The 21,151-nt window shown below is 48.1% G+C and overlaps 1 protein-coding gene across 1 annotated transcript in view; it reads left to right on the plus strand.

Moving 5' to 3' along the window:
• Dhx35 (DEAH (Asp-Glu-Ala-His) box polypeptide 35) overlaps nucleotides 1-15,975 on the plus strand; it is a 54,018-nt gene extending 38,043 nt beyond the window's left edge. The window contains exons 15-22 of the mRNA XM_013011104.1: nucleotides 1,826-1,921; nucleotides 3,147-3,241; nucleotides 5,000-5,077; nucleotides 7,053-7,182; nucleotides 8,931-9,012; nucleotides 11,167-11,238; nucleotides 12,406-12,517; nucleotides 14,802-15,975. Coding sequence (XP_012866558.1) covers nucleotides 1,826-1,921; nucleotides 3,147-3,241; nucleotides 5,000-5,077; nucleotides 7,053-7,182; nucleotides 8,931-9,012; nucleotides 11,167-11,238; nucleotides 12,406-12,517; nucleotides 14,802-14,846 — 710 coding nt within the window. The 3' untranslated portion in view covers nucleotides 14,847-15,975. The remainder of the gene's footprint in view (nucleotides 1-1,825; nucleotides 1,922-3,146; nucleotides 3,242-4,999; nucleotides 5,078-7,052; nucleotides 7,183-8,930; nucleotides 9,013-11,166; nucleotides 11,239-12,405; nucleotides 12,518-14,801) is intronic.
• The last annotated feature ends 5,176 nt before the right edge of the window (nucleotides 15,976-21,151 follow it).

Raw genomic sequence — 21,151 nt, forward strand, 5'->3', positions numbered from 1 at the left:
CTAGGTGGATTCACAGTAGGGTTCTTAGTGTCTTTGGGAATGGGGTTGTTTATTCTCATATGGCTATAATTTACTCTATTGAAATAGAATTTGAGACCATAATTAGAGTAAAAGCTACTTATAACAATTTATAAAGCATACCAGTATGTGAGTACTTGGGTGGTATTTGCAGAATGTAAGTTTCAAGTTTTTATGTAGCAGTAGTGCTTTGTATTACTTGTGCTTTTAGTGTCACATCTGAGATAACATTGCCTTAGAGCCTAAAGTAGTAGCTCAGTGGTAAGCAGAGTGTTTAGTTTATATGAGAGCCTGGGTTCACACCCACCACCCAAACACAAACCAGCCAAACCCCAAAACAACATTGTAAGGACTGGGGGTGTAGATCAAGTAGTAGAGCACTTGCCTACTAAGTGTGAGCTGTAGGTTCAATCCCCAGTACACAAACACCAACACCTCCCCACCCCTACACACGCACACACACACACAACCTTACCCCCATTCAATTTTACTCCATTGATTTTCTTCAAAGAATTTTATAGTTTTCCTTTACATTTAGGCCTGTGGTCCATTTTAGGTAATTTTTTGCTTGTGAAACCGTTTTCCTTCATTATGTTTATGATGTTTCTCTGGAATATATAGTCAGTTGTAGGTTTAAAAGTTTTCTACTGATTTACAAAATCTTCAGTTTTGTCTGCATATGACCAGCCCAAAATAAATGTGTTGGAGTAAGTTTTTGGATTATCTGTATTGAGATATAAGAAATGTTGACTGTGTAGGATTTTTCACTTGGTTGCTCTTCCTCCAGTCACACAGCAAAAGTTAACATAGTCCAGTGTGGGAACATACCTATAATCCTAATTTCAGGCCAGCCTAAGACCCTATTTCACCCCCTATTTTTCCCCCTCCTTCTCCAAAGTTAAACTATTCTTTACTGCCTAAATGAGCTAGAAAATGTGGAGAGAAACCCCAGAAGAACAGCCTTTTCTGTCTCACTCTGAGCACTTGTAGTGTTTGTTTTACTCAGTAACGCAATTGTCTATCTCTTGGGAGTCTTGGGAATGTAATGCCTGTATTGGCAAATGCTAGATGCCAATCAGGAAGATGGGGAATTGGAGGAGTCGGCTCAGTTCAGTAAACTGCTTAGGGGCCAGTCTGATAAACAGGTCTAATGTTGGCACCAGGTCTGGGATTTGGCCAGGGCTGGGGTTTAGAACTCTGAGAGTTGCTGGCCAGATGATGGCACATGTTCTATGTGAAGAATATGGTGTGAGGTAGGCTGCCATCCTTCCAGATCTGACCTGTTGGGTCCTGGGAGTGGGAGAAGATGTGGAAGGTGACTGAACAGTAGCCATGAGGAGGTGGTGGAGAACCTGGAGAGCTGTGGTCTCAGGAGCTGGGGGAGAGTAACTGCCAAAACAGAGGGAGCAGAGCCCAGCACTGCTGAGACAGTAGGAAGATGGTTGTGGTGTCTTCAAGCTGTTGGGCCTAGAACAGTGTGTGAAACACAGGAGAGAGGGCTGGCTGTGGGCCAGGGAGAGAGTGGGGGCAGAAGTTACAGGGCTATTGTCTTATAATAATGTCCTTGAGGAGAAGTCACTAGACACAGCAAGGCTTTTTTGTTTTTGTTTGTTTTAGCTGGGCTTTTGGGAACTCAGTGGAAATGTCTGTTACTGTGATGGCTTTCTGGGGTCAAACCCAATTTGGGGATGCCTGAATCATCTTTTGGACACTTTTTTTTTTTTAACATTCATCTTGTATTCTCTTACCATTTGTACATCTTCAACAGAATGGTACATGCCTTCTGATTTCTTCTGTTCTTTTGCAGGTCTGGACAAAGACTGTCGCCTAACTGAACCACTTGGCATGAGAATAGCAGAGTTTCCTTTGAATCCCATGTTTGCCAAAATGCTGCTTGAATCAGGTGGGTAGGGCCTGACAGCTCATGTTGATTTTATTTTGGTATCAGAGGAGTTGTTTTCTTGAATTCTGTGAACCCTGGGAGAAGAGAGCCTAATCATGGTTAAACAACAACAAATGATTTACTTTTGACCAATAGTAGTTGTATATGTTTATGGAATACGATACAGTGTTTCGATCTACGTGTACAGTGTAGAAAGATTCAGTTGGTTAGCATATCTGTCACCTGACCAACTTATTTTCTCTAGAGACAATGTTAAAAATCTATTGTTTTAACATTACTCTTAACTGTGATTACCATGCGGTGCAGTTGATCACCAAAACTTAACTCCTAATCTGAAACTTGGTATTCTTAGAGCAGCTTCTCACCTTTCCTCATCTCTCCTCCTTTTCCACCTTCTTTCCTTGCAGCCCGGGGTAATCGTCTTTCTACTCTATTTCTGTGAGATAGACTTGGTAGATTCCACACGTAATTGAACCAGCTTGGTGAAAGTTAGCTGTAGTGATTTGAAACAACTAGATGGTCTTAGCCTTCCACAAGAAACAGATCCTGAGTGTGGGGCTGGGAAAATCCACGCACAAGCAGGAAACTGGGAAGGCAGCAGGAGAGCAGTTTGCTCTGTCTAGTGCCCTGCAGGGTTGGTTGCTGCAGACTCTTTCCCATGACTCAGCAGCAGCAGCAGCCACACAGTACCATCCTGCCCTTGCTAGGCTTTGGGCTTCCCAGACAAAGGAGCAGTTGTGAGAAGCAGGACACTTGTGGCACCTCGCGGAAGGGACATGGCAAAGAAACAGGAGAAGGCACACCCCACACTCGCCGTTCCTAGGCTTGTGCCAGGATTGCAGATATCCACATGGGAGAGGAGGGAGTAGGTAGGTGTGCAGCTGGCCTGCCCTTGGTGATGGAGCCCTCAGTGTTAGTGCTGAAATGCAGAAGAGCAGCTCCTTTTGCCAAAGTTCTTCATACTGCCATGTATATAGGATATTCTAGCTGGTTGAATGAAGCACTTGACAAAGAAACTCTGGAAGCACTATCTTTACATTTGCATGTGGTACAAAGAAAATACTAGAAAATGTCCTTGATTTCTTGAAGCTACATTGCTGACATTTTTTTTTTTAAGTGGTGCTGGATTAGAGTTAGGGCCTTGCACATGTACTGAACCTCAGAGCCAAACACAGCCCAGCTTGTTGATTCTTGCGTAATTGTAAACATACTTTTTATTTTCTAGGAAATTTTGGCTGTTCTCAGGAAATTCTAAGCATTGCAGCCATGATGCAGATCCAGAATATCTTTGTGATCCCTTCAAACCAGAAATCTCAGGCAGTAAGTGCAGTCTCCTTCCCAAGCTGCTCATAGTATTACTTCATTTTGAGCATCTCTTGTTAAAATTTACCAGAATCTACTGAAGACAAAGCTAGGCAAGTGCTATTGGTTCACATTTTAAGTGTTTCCTGTGTGTATGACATTGTGCAAAGTGCTTTACCTGTACAATTTCATTTTATCTTCAAAATAAACCTTGGATGTAAGTGCTGTTACCATATGTGTGTGTGTGTGTGTGTGTGTGTGTGTGTGTGTGTGTGTGTGTTATATGTTACCATATATATCAGGGTCTAGATGCTGTCCCTAAATCTCTTTGTGCTCAAGGCTACTGCTCTATCACTTGTGGTTTTTGATTGGTTAATTGGAGATAAGAATCTCATAGGGACTTTTCTGCCTGGGCTAGTTTTAATCTGTGATCCTCAGATCTCAGCCTCCTGAGTAGTTAGGATTATAGTGCCTGGTGCTGTTAACATATTTTAAAGATTGGCACTGAACCACTAGGAAACTCCTTCGTGGTTGCACAACTGGAATTGGAGGAGCAGGCTTTCATAATCTAGACTTTAACCCTTGCATTGCTGACTTCCAGGTGCCCTTTTGGAGAATTGCCACCCAGGCTGCTCTGCAGAAACATTGGGGAGGGGGGTATGTTAGCGGTGTTTCAGATGAAGCATTCAGAGCTAGAACTGAGATGGCCAGACTGCCTAAGACCTGCTTAAATAGATCGAGTTGGAAAAAAAAGTTTGAGTATTGCTGAGTACCAAGAGGGAGGAGATAGAAGGGTGGAGGTGGATCCTGGGGGAGTGGATTGTGCAGGGGAAGGAGCCCTTTCTCAAGGGTTGTCACCTCCTAGGGAGTCCTGTCTACAGATTATGGGTTTTCTTGTCTCCACAGCCCAGTAGTTCCTCGGGATTCTTATTTATTTAACTCCTTATTGATCTTCTTAACAGCCCTACTTCAGGGCACACAAACTAAGTTGCAAAGGGAGAAAATGGAAGTTCTTATCTCTTTGTCTAAAATTCCAGTAAATGCCCTTTCCCAGCCATTCCAGGATTTCTTTTTCTCCTCTTGACACTTCCTATAGTTTATTTTCTTCTTGTAGTTCCTTCACTAACTTTTATTCATTATTGTAACTCAAATGCTCACAACAGTGCTTGTTCTAAGCTTAGTGCTTGGCAAAAATCTGCGGAGAGAGAAAAAAGACACTTACTTCAGGAGAAGAGTTCTGGAGTTAATGAAAACATTTGCCTTCTTGATGTATCTGTACCTCAATCCCATGGGAAGAAATCATCATTCAGGATCTTACAGAAAGAATTCGGTGATGGAGTGTGAAAGGACTGCAGCTAGCTCGTGGTGGCCTGGGGGTGTGGCATAGTCAACCCCTTCCCCCCCAGGAGCCTACACCATGTTGGGATGGGAGAGAATGCTTCTGAGAGAAACCATTCCGACTGGATCGGGGAAGACTGAGACAGGGACACAGGCATCCAGTTCTGGTGCCTGGGACTTTATAGTTCATTATTTTCATCCACAGCCATCTTGACAAAGAAGTTTAATTTCCAGATTTTAGAGATAAGGACATTGAGGCCAAGCAGGGTTAAGTATCCAAGCCAAGGGCTTTTAGGAATATGGCAGGGCTGGGGCAGTGTGAGCCAGGCTCCCTTCTGAATCCACAGCCATATGCTGTTGATCTTGCAGTGCCTCTCCCAGTCCTAGTACAAGGGGTTTGTGGAGATCAACTTGTAAATGAAGCTTTATTTGTTCCAGATTCGAGTGCACAGGAGGTTTGCTGTGGAAGAAGGTGACCACCTCACCATGCTCAATGTGTATGAAGCATTTATCAAAGTAAGCATAGCTGTGGTTCACACACCCAAAACCCAACTTGCAGTGACGTAGGAATTCACAAAGAACCAGAGGAGACCCTCTATTTCATATAGGGATTCTTGCCATGTAGTGTTCCTGGAAGGAATACAGGATTCGTTCATTGTTCTTCCTTGGTTGGAGACATGGCACCCTAGTGGTGTGCTGGCTGCTCAGTGCCTACATCCAGTGTCCTTCCAGTCTGTACATCTACTGTGTAGTGGACAGAAAGGCAGCATTTGAAAACACGTCCTGCCACATGGCAGTGTTGAGAACAACTTCAAGTCTTGGATGAACCTTCAAAGTTGTCCCAGCTGCCAAGAGAAGATGTGTAGGCAAGTGTGTCTGTCATCACATACCTGGACCATATTTGCTACAGTCCGTGTTAACTTTCATCCTTCATGTTCAGTAAAGCCAAGAACAAGTATTTGCTAGGCAGGTTATCTACTACTTTGGCCATGCCTCCAGCGTTTTCTTTTTGTCTTGGTTCTTTTCTTTTTTTGTCCAGTCATGGGGCCTAAACTCTGGGCCTGGGCGCTGTCCCTCAGCTCTTCAGCTCAAGGCTAGTGCTCTACCACTTGAGCCACAGCACCACTTCTGGCTTTTTTCTTTTTGCTTATGTGGTGCTGAGGAATCGAACCCAGGGCCTCAGGCATGCAAGGCAAGTGCTCTACCACTGAGCCACCTTCCCAGCCCCTGTCTTGGTTATTTTCAAAGTAGAGTTGTTTATGACAGGGCTAGTCTGGGCTATCTGTGCTTCCCACATTGCTGGGTATAATAGACATGTATCTCTGTTTTGTGTCTGGGTTGTCCTTGAACTGTGATCTTCCAATCTCTGCCTCCAAATAGCTTGGATCACAGACTTGAGCCATTATGTTTGACTTGTATTCATTTCTTTATTTTTATTTTTACTTTTTGTTGGTCGTGGGGCTTGATCTCAGGACCTGGCCACTGTCCCTCAGCTCTTCAGCTCAAGGCTAGTGCTCTACCACTTGAGCCAGAGGGCCACTTGCAACTTTTTCTGCTTATGTGGTGCTGAGGAATCGAATCCAGGGTCTCATGCATGTGAGGCAAGCACTCTACCACTGAGCCACCTTCCCAACCTCTATTTACTTCTTAAGATGCTTCTTTTACCAGAGATATGAGAAAGATTTTTCCAGTTAGTGAGTGGCTTTTGGAATAATTAACCCCTATCTCTTTACCAAGACTTATGGATACAGTTAAAATTCTTTTTTTGTTGTTTGTTTTTGTTTTTTTGTCAGTCGTAGGGCTTGAACTCTGGGCCTAGGCACTGTCCCTGAGCTCTTCAGCTCAAGGCTGGCACTCTACCACTTGCACCACAGTGCCACTTCCAGTTTTTCCTGTGTATGTGGTACTGAGGAATTGAACCCAGGACTTTATGTATGCTAGGCAAGCACTCTACTACTAAACCACGTTCCCAGCTCCTCACCATGTTTTCGCTAGCTGCAGATTGCATTATTATTGGAAAATCCTATATAAATTACATTTTCTTATTTTTTTTAAACTTTCCTGCCTGGCTTGAGCAGCAATATAATCAAAGACATGGTCATACTTCAGAATGCAGAAGAAAATTAAGGATTACTGGCAGAAAAAACATACCTAGGGGACAAATAAGAAACATTTGGAGATAGTTCCAGCATGTGACAAGAGTCATAAAGTGTAGACCGAAGCCTACCAAATAATAGAGATTAGTTGAGAGTGAATTTCTGGCAGGTGGCTCTTTCTCATTGGGCTTAGATTGACAGCAGCTTCTGTGTCCTCCTCATTCACTCCTCAGTGCAGAGAGCAAGTGTGATTGTAAATGTAGAGAGATGGGACAAAAACATAACAAAACCAAAGAACCAGATATGACCTGAAGTTGTCTCCAGATGATAATGTCTCCCCATATTGGGTCTCAGCTTTCCTAATGCTCTGTCTGTCCTGCCCCATTGTTCTGCAGCACAATAAAAACTCCCAGTGGTGCCAGGAGCATTTCCTGAATTACAAGGGGCTTGTCAGAGCCGCAACTGTGCGAGAACAGTTGAAAAAGCTGCTTGTGAAGTTTCAGGTGCCCAAGAAGTCCAGCGAAGGTGAGTGGTGTGAAGTGGCCCTGTGGTGGCTTCCCTTTCTTTGCTTAGCTGTGGGTTGATGGGTGGTGGCATGGCGTGCTGTTCCTACATCAGGCTTCGCAGCTTGAACTACTTAATCAATGAAAGCCTGAAGGTAAAGTTTGTGTTTCTCCCAAGGAGATCCATCCATTTTTTATTTCTGAGGCTTCTTACCAAAAGAGTTTTAAAGCTATGATGGCATATAAGAGTCTTAACACTGACAATGGTGTGTCTACGGGTACGGATTTGTGTTTAAGGCAGAGAGAGCAAGTTCATGTGGAAGTAAAAGGAAAGCCCTGAAAGTAGGGAGACTCTCCAGAGTGAGCGCCAAAGAGGAGTCCAGTGGAGTCCTCTCGGAGGGTGGTTATTTTAGTATGGGGCTCCTCCCATATCTCCTCCCCTGGGCTTTGCACTGATTTCTCAATGGCTTGTACATATGCTGTCCTGGCTCTTTTCATTGGTTAAGTGGGAACCCAGGGCATTATGGGAAGATGTATTTGAATGGGAACCCAAGGTATCATGGGAATAAGAAGCATGACAGGCCAAATATTATCTGCCACATTTATGACCACTACATTTTATTTCTACCTTCACACATCATACAATTAATATAATGATGGTCATTGCAAGAAAATTAATTTAATTGAATAAAGTTCACGGCTATTACATACACATCGTATTTTCTTTTCAGATGCAAGTGTTACTAAAGCAAAACCATGTGTTTAGTGTAGGTGGTCACCTGGGGTAAGGCAGGTAGTGCCGTGTCATGTGGTCTCTGGCCTGTAGCACTGGTCATGGTGGCTGTGGAGGACATGGTAGGGTGGACTAGTGTTGGGCTCTGCAGACTTCTCTCATTTCTTCTCCCTCTGTGAGGCATAGGGGTTGTGCCCTGAGTGGGTAGAGTTATGGGAAAGGCATCACAGCTGATAGTCAGCAGAGCCCAGTTGTTGCTGCTCATCAGCCTACGTTTTGGAGGTGACATATCTGTGCATCTGTTGAGCAGCAGTTCCTTTTTTTGTGTGTATGGTGTGGGTGTACATACACACCCACACCAGTACTGGGGACTTAAACTCAAGCACTCACGTTCTCAGTTTTTTTGTTCATGGCTGGTATACTACCACTTGAGCCACACCTCCAGTTCCAAGTCCTCTTGATAGTCTTAATTATGTCTTGCTCAGCCACATTCTCAACCCTACAAGTTTTCTGCTATCATTTTTCGAGTGCTTCTAGCACTGTGTTAATGTTATTTTATTTGTTTGGTGTGGGGGTTTGAACTCTAGAGGCTTGTGTTGTTAGACAGGTGCTGTTCCATGTGAGCCATACTCTTCCAGTCCTAATGCTCACAGCAGCTCTGAACTGTGTGCTGCTGTGGCTGCATTTTATAGATGAGAATCGTGAAGCTCACTTGCTGAAGTATACACACAGTGAGTGTAATGTGCAGGCAGTTTTATTTCAGGGCCTTATTTTGTCCAAGAGCAAGAACCAGGTCTTTTGTCATTTCTCAGTCACCTGCTCTTAGCATAAAGGCAAATAAGGGCTCCCTCAGATTGTGCTGGCGGACATTTATTTGGCAAGAAGAGGCACAGGGCTGGGCTGGTTTAGGCGATGAGCAGCCTGGAGGCATGAGGGAGGGCAGTCAGGCCTGGATCCTGTGCATTCCAGCACAGGCCTGAGCATGCAGAGCCTAGGGCCGGAGAGCATGTCATCATCACTGTTGCTGCCTTGGGCAGGTGATCCAGATCCCGTCCTGAGATGCATCGTCGCGGGATTCTTTGCGAATGCAGCCAGGTTTCATTCTACTGGAGCTTACAGGTAACATGATACTTCCTGACGTCATTTGTAAAGGGGAGTCTTTAAAGTGACAAAAACAGAAATCGATGTGCAAACAAAAGAAATCAGATTATTTTTAATTATACCATGCCTCCTTCCAGAACCGATTAGAATATAGCTTTACGCAGATTATTTTAACTCTGCAAGGGGCTCTAAATACTCAGTGTGTCCACATGTTGCATAAGGTGACAGTTCTAACCATGGAATTGTAGGACTACAGGAAGCCATTAATCTGCTTTCTCAGGGAAGTTATTTTACCATTGAGTAGTTTTGTCTTTAGAGCCCTTTAGGCCCTAGACACTGGTACGTTGTGTTCAGGATGGAGCTATATCTTTTCCTGCAGCCTTAGTTCTTCTAGTCCTTTTTCCAGGTACAGGAAACTGTCTGTCGCCAATGCCTTTACCATATTCAAAGACAGTGAAAGCCAAAGTGTACTTAGACTGTCTTCTTCAAGCTAAATCTTCCTAGTTTGTTGGAATTGCTACTTGACATCTGCCCCTCCTGACCATTGGCTTAATGTGGTCTCATAACTTACTGTTATCTATGAAGTTTAGCCATCATTTTATCATTGGATTTTTTTTCTCCTACTTTCTCTGCTATTATGGATAGGTCTCATAACCTTGCACATGTTAGGCAAGTATTCTACCACTGAGCCACATAAGAGTAGACAGGCCTGTTGCCAAGGCTATGAACTTGGAATTTTTCTGCTTTGGCTGCCTACTAAATAGCTGGGATTACAGGCATACCATCACCATACCTGGCTCTTTCCTTATCCCTAATAAAAGGCTTTTTTTCTGAGTTCTTTTTTGGATTTCCTCTCATTTTTTTTTGCCGTTAGTCTTTTCTTTGGAAGGGTGTACTTTTTTTTTCCCCCTCAGAAAATATTAGAATCTGTTTTCTGACAAGTTCCCTTTCCCAGGACACTAAACTTCTGTTAAAGGGTCCAGAATTCAGTGAATGTTTTTTAATTTTGGCAGCCAGATCTGCTCAATTTGTATGCTGGAAGCTGTGTGAACATTAAATCGAGGCATGTACCTTGTCTTCAGTGAACTCTCATTAGTCCAGGTCAGCGGTCTAGCTCCTTAGGGCTGCTGCCTGTCCTGGGGGGGGGCCCTCTGCCACCTTGATCTCTGTGTGGAGGCACCCCTTCTTTTTGGGAGGGGAGACCCCTTTTGGAGAGGCCTGAACTCCCCCAGTCAGTGCCAACTTGGGCATTTTGATTGTCTTTCTCATTTTAAGGGTGTCACTTAGCCATGGTGATGGGCTTTTTACAAATTTCATCAGTGTCCTCAACAGAAATAGGGGTTACGTGAAAGGCTCTGGCCAGTCATTTTTTTGGAGATGAAGTTTAAGGTGGTCATCTGGCTTTGTGATGGGGCCAGCAGGACACCTGGCAGACGGACCCAGTGCCCACAGAAACACACGTATTATTCATGCCTGGTGATCTGCTCTTGCTGGTAGTTACGTGCACAGTTAATAGTTTGAATTAAATTGAATCAAATCTGAGACAGAATTGGAAGTAATACATGTTTCAGAGAATCTAATAATCCCACACTGAGTTCACTTTTTCCACCATTTCAACTTCCTCTGTGGTCTTTAACCTTAATATTTAACTGGCTGTACTAGGAAAGCTTATAGAGACTCACATTGTTCTTTCTGACTTGAAGGGAATTGTTGGGAAAGAACCTGCAGATTATAAACACAAACACACAGAGGCAGATCACTGTATTCTGATTTTTCTGCACACCCACACGTTGCTCTTCTCTTTTCTCCATGATTTATTCTTCACTTTAAAGGTGGGGGTGGCTGCAGGTGGCATTTACCCTTGGTGCATATTTTGATAATGTTAAAAACTGGGAAAGCTGGGTGCCAGTGGCTCACAACTGTAATCCTAACTACTGAGATCTGAGGATTGTGGTTTGAGGCCAGCCCAGGCAGGAAAGTCTGTGAAACTCTTATCTCCCAATTAACCACCAGTAAACCGAAAATGGAGCTGTGACTCAAAGTGGTAGAGTGGTAACCTTGAGCGAAATAGCTCAGGGACAACACTCACGCCCTGAGTTCAAGCCCCATGCCCAACAAACAAAACAAAACTGTGGTCTTGTGAAGTGCCTTAGACAAATTGTGTCTTCCAAGGACTATCCGCGATGACCATGAGCTGCATATCCACCCCGCGTCCGTCCTCTACGCGGAGAAGCCGCCACGCTGGTAAGTCTCTCTGCTGCCAGGTGAGGCCAGCCTGCCTGCCTGCCTTGAAGCAGGTCACCACAGGGTTCCCAGAGCAGGGTCCAGGGCCTGGAGTACAGGTGTTCCACAGGGTTGGTGGACTTGGTGATTCTGCTGAGCCGCCCTCAGGGTCTCTGATCTTACAAAGCTCCTTTAAGCAAACAGTGGTGTGCCATGAGCTCTGCACCCAGCACAGCCAGCATAGGTGATGTCAAGAAGGTCCAGTTGCAGTCCAGCTGGAGATGGCTTTGCCAGAGGAGTGTTGGAAATGCTGTGGATGGCTCCTCTATGGAGGACAGACAGAAAGGACTTTAAAGGGCTTTTAGCCTGAGGAGTCGATGGGGAACGCATGTCAGTAGGAGCAAAGCCCGTGTCTGGGGGTTGGACATCACTGTTACAGCTGGCAAGCCGACCCTGTGCCAGTCTGAAGCACTGGCTGGCAAGGAAGGGAGAAGTGCAGAGGCGGGGGAAGGCAATGTTTCTTTAAAAGTAATTTGTTGATTGGCAATGTGTCAGGACAGTGCCGGTGGTTCTTTACCACTGACAGACCTGGGAAATAGGCAGGGGCATGCGCGCATAGATAGAGGGTAGAAAGACCTATTGCAGGATGGCTGGTGTATTTTTGGGTTTTATGGTTTGAAGACCACTCTGGAAGCTCAATATCTCCTAATGTCCCCTGGCTCCTTAGTTGTATGTTACCTGAGTGAGGCTTTTTCCTTTGACAGGTCTGTACACCCTTGTAACTTGAACTCCAAATAAGATACAAAGTATTTTCATCACTTTGCGAAGTTCCTTTGTGTCTCTTTAGAACCATTTCCCAGTCCTTTTCATAATCAGACAAGCCTTTGCCTGTGTTAATGCATTTCCTAATTGAGTCCTTAAGTTCTTTTCAGAGCTCCATAAATGTGGACTAAAGCTTCTTTGTGGGTGATTGTGGTGCCTTAGGAGTCCTGTGGAGTGTACAGCTCATTTGTAAAGCACACTGTGACACTGTGTGATGCCCCCCTCCCCTTTGTTCCCCCTCCCCCCCAACCAAGAGGCTCAGAGAGCAGCCTGAACACCTGTGCTTGCTACAGGGCCTGTGTGGAGCAGGAGCACACACCAATAAGTGCAGGAGGGCCCTACAGTCATGCCTCTTGTTTGTTTCAGGGTTATCTACAATGAAGTCGTGCAGACCTCCAAGTATTACATGAGAGATGTGACCGCCATAGAATCTGCCTGGCTGCTGGAGTTGGCTCCACACTTCTACCAACAAGGAACGGTAGGGTAAACCATCTACCCAGCTGCTTCATTCCTTTCTTTCTGTCTTTCTTTCTTTCTTTCTTTCTTTCTTTCTTTCTTTCTTTCTTTCTTTCTTTCTTTCTGTTCTGGAGCTTGAACTCAGGGCCTAGGCACTCTCTGGAGCTTCTTTTATTCAAGGCTAGCACTCTACCACCACTTGCGCCACAGTACCACTTCCAGCTTTTTCTGTTTATGTGGTACTGAGGAATAGAACCCAGGGCTTCATGCATGCTAGGAAAGCACTCTACCACTGAGCCACATTCCTAGCCCCAGAATTGAAGTTTCTTTAAGTCAAACCCACGAAGCTAAAGGGGAAATGGCTTCCGAAGTTTGAAGAATATGATAAGTCCAAATTTTCACACTTGTCTTTTCTCTCCAAATTCCTGGCATTTACCACGGTAAGAACATTTTCAGAGAGGCCGAGACCTTAGGAAACACCTGGTATTGCAGACTCATTGTACAGGTGGGTGGCCAAGCCCTGCTGTTAGAAGAGTTGGTCCTCTTTAAAAAAAATCAATTTTATTGTAACAGTGATGTACAGAGGGTCACAGTTACATAAGTAAGTAAAGAGTACAATTCTTTTCAAACAGGGTTATCCCCCGCCCTTGCTTTCTCCCGCTTCCTCCCCCAATCCCCCCAAAGTAAAGTTCGTTTCCAGCATGGTATCTCGTGAATATTGCTGTTGTGTTGGTTCACCCATTACCCCACCATTTCTGTGATTCCCCTTCCCTTCCCCAAATTAGACAAACTTATATACAAGACAAAAGGTCCCGCAGTCAGAAGCAGTCCAAAGGTACTTCTGTTCACATGTCCAAAGATTGATTTCCCTGGGTGCCAGCATGGCCCCAGGGCGGCCGTGTATGGTGCAGCTCACCCCAGCTCACCCCATGCCCAGCCCACAGGTCATCCACACTGTCCCTGGCACCGCCTGTGACTTTCCATCATTCAGCTTTCAGTGTTGCTCTCACCCTGTAAAGAAGCCCGAAATGGTTCAGAGTCTACTTTGTTTATACTCAACATTCCTTCCAGAAAAGAGCACCAAAAAAGGCAGCACACGCATGCTGGCAGCCTGTCCATCCACAGGTCACGGCTCTGGATGTCTAGCCGTAGTGGTGGGGGTCACATCAGGTGAAGGGCAGAGCACAGAGTGCAATCAGACCCACAGCTCAATAGGAAGAACCAGCCTCCTGGGGCTGGGAAGGTGGCTCAGTGGTAGAGTGCATGCCTTGCAAGCATGAGGCCCTGGGTTCGATTCCTCAGCACCACATAAACAGAAAAAGCCGGATGTGGTGCTGTGGCTCCAGTGGTAAAGTGCTAGCCTTGAGCTGAAGAGCTGAGAGACAGCGTCCAGGCCCAGAGTTCAGGCCCCATGACCGGCAAAAAAAGAACCAGCCTCCTGTTGAGAGACTTGCCTTCCTGCTCTTAACTTGTTTTCCCTGATTCTCCAAGATTCCTTTGTTATCTAGGGGGAATGGGTAGAATTCTGTTGCTTCCTCCAGCCCAGGTCCTGTTAGTCTCTTGGAGCTTGCTGGTGTGGCCTCGGGTATGCTGAGGTATGAAGTACAGGGAGCCTGTGGGTGTCAGGGTGGCCCCTCCAGGCATCTCTGCATCATCTGCATGTGATTATTCTCAGTGTGTCAGCTATCCCGTAGTTGGTGAGTGGAGGTCCCTACTAACGGCATAAGCCCACCCACTCTGGCTCAAATGCACATTTAAGGGTTTCTTGTGCTTTGGGTTTCACCTTAGAATGTTACCTGGTACCCACGATTGTGATTTAGTAGGCTTTGTGTTTCTTACACTGTTAGAGGAGCGTCTGGAAACGAAGTGTCACTCTGAAGTGTCTGTGCTGTCTTCCAGTCTGCATAGCATGTCGCCCCATATAGGCTGGGCCATAGCTTGAGCACAGGCCCTGACGTCTTAAGACTCATGGTAACTTGACTCATTTCCTTATTCCCAAGGTGTGGGTTCTACTCCATGGTTGGGAAGTTGAGGTCCATGCCCCACCCAAGTCCAGTCCCAGAGCCCAGGCCTTTGGTTGCAGCCAAAGAAAACCTTTCTCTGGCCCTAGTGTTGCAACTTCAGGCTGCTTGTGGCCTCTTAGGGCCATTTCCTTGGTGGGGCACTGGGCTTTTCTCCACAGTTTTTTGTATAGCGTTTGTGGAGAAGCTGGAGGAGTCTACTTGGTCACTGCTGGGTGAATTCTGGCAGAGTCTGGTTTCTTTGTCTCAGCATTCTCATCTGTGGTGTTTTCTCTTCTCTTGCAGCACCTGTCCCTGAAGGCCAAAAGGGCGAAGGTCCAGGACCAGTGAGCCTCGCTCAGCTGTGGCTGCAGGGACTGGCGGGCAGCAGCGCAGGTGGAACTTTGCTGCTGCCTTGAAGTGGGCTGCAGCCCGCCCCTCAGCCTCTTTGCCCTCTCCCCTCAGTATCTGCAGGAGTCTGCATGGGCAGGGGGTCCTGCACGCGGCACCCAGGCAGGGCTGGGGGGGACTGGACCCTACGGTCAGCCTCACTTGCTGCTCACCCAGCCAGCATGCCACTCCAGCAGGGTGCGCTGCTGGCCAGCCAGGCTCTGAGAGGAAGAGGAGGAGTCAGCCCGAGGGCCAGAACCTGTGTGGGGCCTGTGGGGTTGGCAGGACTCCCTTGCTTTTCCTGCTCTGGCCCCAACTATGTCGACCAGTGAAGTCCACTGTGGGCATGTACAAGCTGCTCTCTACAAGGAAGAGACCGCGAGCGCTGAGGACTTCTACCAAGGCCACCAAGGACCAGGTCTGTCAGGCACAGGGGCTCACACACCAGGCAGCTCCTGCCCGCCTCTCCCCAGCCCCTGTGCTTGTTTCTGTGAGGCCAGGAGACTCACAAGGGACTGGCCGTCGGCAGGAAGACTCAAGTGCGCTGTCAGCCCAGGCTTTCGTCCTTCACAGGTGGGCTTAGCTTCCCTCAGTACAGTACCGTGTTCTGGTGCCACCCGCGGGGCACCAGGCCATCCCTCAGCTCCGGCCCCACGGGAGCTCGACCTTAGCAGGAATTCACTACAGTTTAGGCACTCTAAACTTCTGTAGCTCAGGAACATAACTCTTGTATGTTGATCTTAGTCTGCTTGCATTCTTGCGAGAACATGGGGTGGCTCTCCCAGCAGGCACTGGGTCAGGGCCGCGCCAGGGGCTGCTTCGCTGTGACGATGACCGCACTCACAACACATGACGCCACAGGTGTTTCCCCTTAGCGTTTCAGTGACATTTACCTTAAAACACGTGGCTTGAAGATGCATTTATTTTTGTACTGGTTTTAGTTTGGATCCGCCACTTTTGGCACCAAACCTGTATGTCATTTTTATTTCCATTTTGTCATTTTTATAAACATGTAAATAGTAACGAGAACTTGTTAATAATAGTAAAAACCTTTATACCTGAAGTAAACCTGTTCCCTCCCATCCGTGAACCTCGTGGTCTGTATCTAAGATGGTCTCATTCATTGATACAGGTGAGGGCCCACTGTTAGCTATGAAGCCCAAGGCTGAGGCAGACCTCAGCTTCTGGGTGCTGGGGGAGGGGGTTACAGGAGTGCAGGACGCCCCACCAAATGCTCTTTGTGCCTGATTGCTTATCAGCAAGACCGTCTTAGAGCAAGCTGTCACTATTTCAAGAAGCCCCAGAGGTGCAAATTCTCACCAGTGTTCAGTGGAGATCTTCCCAAACAGAGTTCTGAAACATTTTATTTTTGGGGCTGGGAAGGTGGCTCAGTGGTAGAGCGCTTGCCTTGCATGCCTGAGGCCCTGGGTTCGATTCCTCAGCACCACATAAGCAAAAAGAAAAAAGCCGGAAGTGGCGCTGTGGCTCAAGTGGTAGAGCGCTAGCCTTGAGCTGAAGAGCTGAGGGACAGCGCCCAGGCCCAGAGTTCAGGCCCCACGACTGGACCAAAAAAAAAAAAATGAAACATTTTATTTTTAAAAAGTTATGTTGGCATGGAAGGGAGAAAAAGCATCCACATTGTCAGATTTGAGACCAGAGATCCAAAATGGGAGGCCAGACTCCGGAAGGAAGCAACCAGAAGCAAGTATACCTTCACCTGTCATCTCTGTGACAGGACAGGTTCTGAGTATATACATTCCCTCCTTCCCCTGTCCTCTGGCCTCATGAGGGGCCTCCCTGCTCTCCTGTGTTGTTACTGCCCCTTGTGGGTCCGGTCGACGACGTGGATCCTCAGGGTCTGAGACCTTAGCTCTTTCTGTGTGTGGGGCCTGCCCAGGCCTGCGGTGGGGGGGGGGGCGGGGGGCTGGGCGTGGCCTCCACAGGGGCTCCCTGCTTCAGTCTGCTCCTGTGAGTGGCTATTTGCCCTGCAAATGTTGACTGAGCCTGCCCTTGGACTGTGTATGCGGCACAGGGGAGGGAGGGGGGCAGGGTGGAGACATGGGATGCTGGTGACACCACATGGTAGTCCTTTTGGTTAAAGGTTTTCCTTAGAAACAAAATGCTAACCATCCTATATCAGCCACCAAGTTAAAGACCAATTAAAAACGAAAATGCAACCTGGTGGGTGAAATCCTCAGGTCCAGGGCTGCCGGGCTGGGGGCTGTGGATATCAGTACAGTGCAGCAGCATCCTGGGAACAAATGTGATCCTGGAAGCTGAGCAGCTGTGTCTTCAGAGAACTTTTGGAGCACTGGGGGAGGGGGGGGGGAAGAGGGGTTTCTCCATACTTCCTCACCTCCAGCTATAATCAGACTTCCCCTTCCAGTGACTCACCTAGATTCCCGCCCAGGGCGTTGGAACTCTGGACTTGTCCATTGCATTTTTTAAAAAGAAGTGTTGGAACAGGAACTAGCCAATCACATCGCAGCTAGTTTGTCTCACGGGTGGCCTGGTTGGGGCTGCCGTCCCTGGTCTTCCAGCACTGCTCCCTCTTGTGAACAAGGCCGGTTGTGCTGGCATCTGGGGTGAATCACAGAGAGATTACTTTGTTACCTTGAGTGGTATTGAACTTGTTCAGGCAGGCTGTCTCTTTGCCTGCTTAAGTGAAAATTAAATGAGAAGACATTTTAAGTGCAGTGTCTCCCGGTGGCATACTCGGCCTCTCCTCCCAGGAGGCTGGCAAACGAGATTCACCAGAGAGGGAGGGAGAAGAGAAGGGGACCCCAGGGTATGCCGACCTTACCCAGTGACCATAGCCTGGCCAGCGGCTTTGAATACAGTGTTCATTTCTTAGACATATTTATCTGTGACCCCCCAAGAGGTGAGAGATCATGGGTTGGCTTCAGAGGGCCTGCTGCTGCTGTCTAGATGGAACAGCTTGGCAGGCGTCTCCCGTGCTAACAGCATGCTGTTCAGGCATGTGACGGAGTGACGCCCTCGTAGCAGTTCCTCACCCCCACTCAGTGTTTTCAGTGGCCGTCAAAGCCACCAAGAGAAGGGCTCATTCCACCCCTGGAGAGACATAGGCCCATGGTTCACCTTCAGGAGAGGTGAGGGAACTCGCTGGAAAAACAGACAGCTGGTGTGTGGGGGAGGGAGGGTGGGCAATGGGCCTTGTTGGGGTTGATGGGATCCAGCTCCTCCATATTCCCCATTGGAACTAACTAACCCGGTTGCATCAGCGGGTCTTGCCCAGCAGCATTGTCAGGTGGGATGTGATGCTGTTCACCTGCAGGCTCACCTGCTGCTTCCTCTTTGCTTGTGGTGCCTCGCCTCCCAAGCCCTCGGAGCTGGCCAGGATCATCGGCAAACACCGAGGCTTGAAAACCCCTCGTGAACCCTTAGCATCAAAGGTGGGCTAATGTCAGCTGTTGTATGGCCCCTCACTGTCTGATCTGTCGCTGAGAACCAGCCAAGTTAGCACAGAAGTCTGCTTTGTTTTCTTTTTTAAAAATGGCTTTATAAGGGCCAAGATCTGGGCCAAGTGGATGAGCTAACACCAGGAAACTTATAATTCTCTCTTCATCTAAACTTAGCATTGTTTGGAGAAGGGTATGTCAAACAACACTGCATATTCCAGACTCGCGCTGCAGATGCGGGAAGAGGCCAGCTTCTGGGATAGCTGCTTGTCCAGGTGGGAGTAGGAACTGTGTGGTGTCCCCTCTGCTCCCCAGCTTAGCTAGCATGTAAAACACATGAGATACAGTGTGCATGTGTAAGTATGTGGTTTGTATGACCACCTGGAAGCTCACACTTTTAGACCAGGCTGTAGTTCATCCTTAGGCAGGGAGGGGCAATTCCGGAGTCCCACTCTGTTCCAGCCAATCAGCTCAGCTTCTGATGCTGCAGAGCAATGCAGTGCTGCCCTCTGCTGGCCAGGGGAGGCAGCCACTCAGCCACTGCTGTTCCTGCCTTGGCAATGGGCCAAGGGGAAGTGAACCATATAATCATGCTTTTGGTCTCTTGTTTCTGGCCACCTGGCGGAAGATATGGAGGGCAGAAGTGATGTGCAGCACTCTTCCCCAGTGCTCTCAGGTGTATGTTATTCCATGCGATTGAACCAAGTCGCACAGGGGGCTGAGGTTGGCTAGGTTGGTGAGAACTCACTGGTTTTGTCTTATTCTAAGTATTGCTTGGAGGAGGGTCCTCAGCCCCTTCACCCATGGTGGCAAGTAGTCCAGGGAATTCCTTCTCAGCCTCCTTTCTCACAGAGATGGAGGGACCAATCCTGACATTCACGTTCACAGGTGTAACCTAGAAATACCTTTCCTGAGGGTTCCTGCACCCAGGCCTCAAAATCAGAATGGACTCAGCAGGACAGCTGCAGATTTGCAGATTCTCGACATACCTCCCATGCACAGGTGCAGTCTGTTTCCTCCTCCATCCTGGCCTGCTGGAGTGATGGCTGTGACTGTTTTGTCTGGCCACAGGAGGCTACATTGCTTCTGTCCTGCTTGCTGACCAGTGACTGAGACCAGAATGCTGGAGAGCTCATTGGAGGTGTGGGCAACTGTCCTAAAGGGTTCCAAGGAGGAGGGGGACAGAATGTCACCACTGAAGTGGGCTCTCCATCCAGTCCCCACTAGGTCCAGCCCTCTTGCTCTCCCTCAGCCAATACCCTCGCTGCCAGGATGGAGGCGAAACACATCCATGTACCCTGTTCAAATCCCTGACTGTCTGTGAACAAGACAAAATAGCAGTCATGTGTGCCACCAAGTTTGGGGCTGGGTTTCTAGGTGATAGTAGTCCCCAGATTATCCACCCAGGGTAGGACTTTCAGACCCAGGCCTATACAGGTCTGGAACCTGAGGCTGTGGGAATGCAGGTTCCCTGGGAATGGCCCCTGCTGGCTAGCAGGGCAGCTCTGGCTGCCCTGTCTAGGTGACACCGAGCTAGCTGGTCAGGTCCCATATCCTGACTTTTAATGTGAAAGCCAGATTCAACCGTGGCCCCCGAAGGTCTTCCTGGACAGTGATGCAGGGCATTTGGAGTGACAGAAAGCATTCAGACCTGGGGTTGGGGGGACTTGAAGGTGGAACCGGAACAGAAGGAAAGGCTGGAACATCGTGGACGGATAAGGACGCAGGCACATTGCGAGTGGATGGACTGGTCCCTGTACAAATGGTCCAGGTGTCGGGTCGGCTCCCCAAGGTTGCTGGTGGCCTCCCTAGGGTGCTGGGGACCTGCCCAACCAGGCAGGGCCACCTCTTCTATTGCTTGGTGGTACCGGGATGCTCTGGGCAGATGTTGCATGTGGCTGCCAGCAGGGGGCGCTGGTGCCCCACGTGTGTGCTCTTAGATAACACTGTCCTACTCTGGGGATGCTGTGGCTGGGTGCTGATCCCTGCTTGGTGCCAGTGTGCCATCTGCCCAACCAGGCATACTCCCAGGTGGTCTGGCCCAAACCTCAGAGCGTACGGACCAGCTCCCTCCTGCATTCTGGCCATTCTGCCCAAAGCTGGGCTTCGCCACCAGGTCCTTTAATCTCTACCACCCCTAAGAAGGATACATCAATCTCTCCACTTTGCAGGTCCAACCAAAACAACAATAACAACAACAAACCCTCAAATACCAGCAGACCTTTATTGAGTTCTGATGATTGACAGGCCTGCCAAATCCTACAGAGTGCAGCCTGGGCAGGTGCTGGGTGGCGGATGAAGGACCCAGCTTTCTTTGCAGACCTGAGGACTTGCAAAAAGGAGCGGGGGGGGGGGCCCGAGAGGCATGCCACTCTGAGAGACCAATGGGATGTTCAGGCCCACGCAGGCCACCCCTTAATCTGTGTGCCTGTCTGCTGCACCCCCTTTCCTGCAGTCTTGCATGGTCTAGGCACATGGAGAGAGTGGCTTCAGTAACCAGGAGCCTGGCACCTACCAAGAAGCAGGCCCAAGGGTATGGTGCCTAGCTACAGGCTGATCGTGCAGCCAAGGCCATGAGGTCCAAGTTACAGCCACTAGCACTCAAGACTTGAGCCTGTCTGGTGCTAGGCTCTGATCTGTTGGAGGCCAGCCAGAGAGTAACCAGCCCCAGCTTCAGAAACGGGCCTGACAGTGGGGCAGTGGGGTCAGGTAGTGAAGGGCCTGTGGGTCACACAGGGTCTTGGCTTAATCCTATTGCTGTGTGAGCACAGGTGTGACCCTTCACCCTGGCCTCAGTTTCCTTCATCTGTGAGAATGATGTCAGTTAATACCTGTGCATTAATCATG

This window comes from Dipodomys ordii, unplaced genomic scaffold, assembly GCF_000151885.1.
Source record: "Dipodomys ordii isolate 6190 unplaced genomic scaffold, Dord_2.0 Scaffold13, whole genome shotgun sequence".
Lineage (NCBI taxonomy): Eukaryota > Metazoa > Chordata > Mammalia > Rodentia > Heteromyidae > Dipodomys > Dipodomys ordii.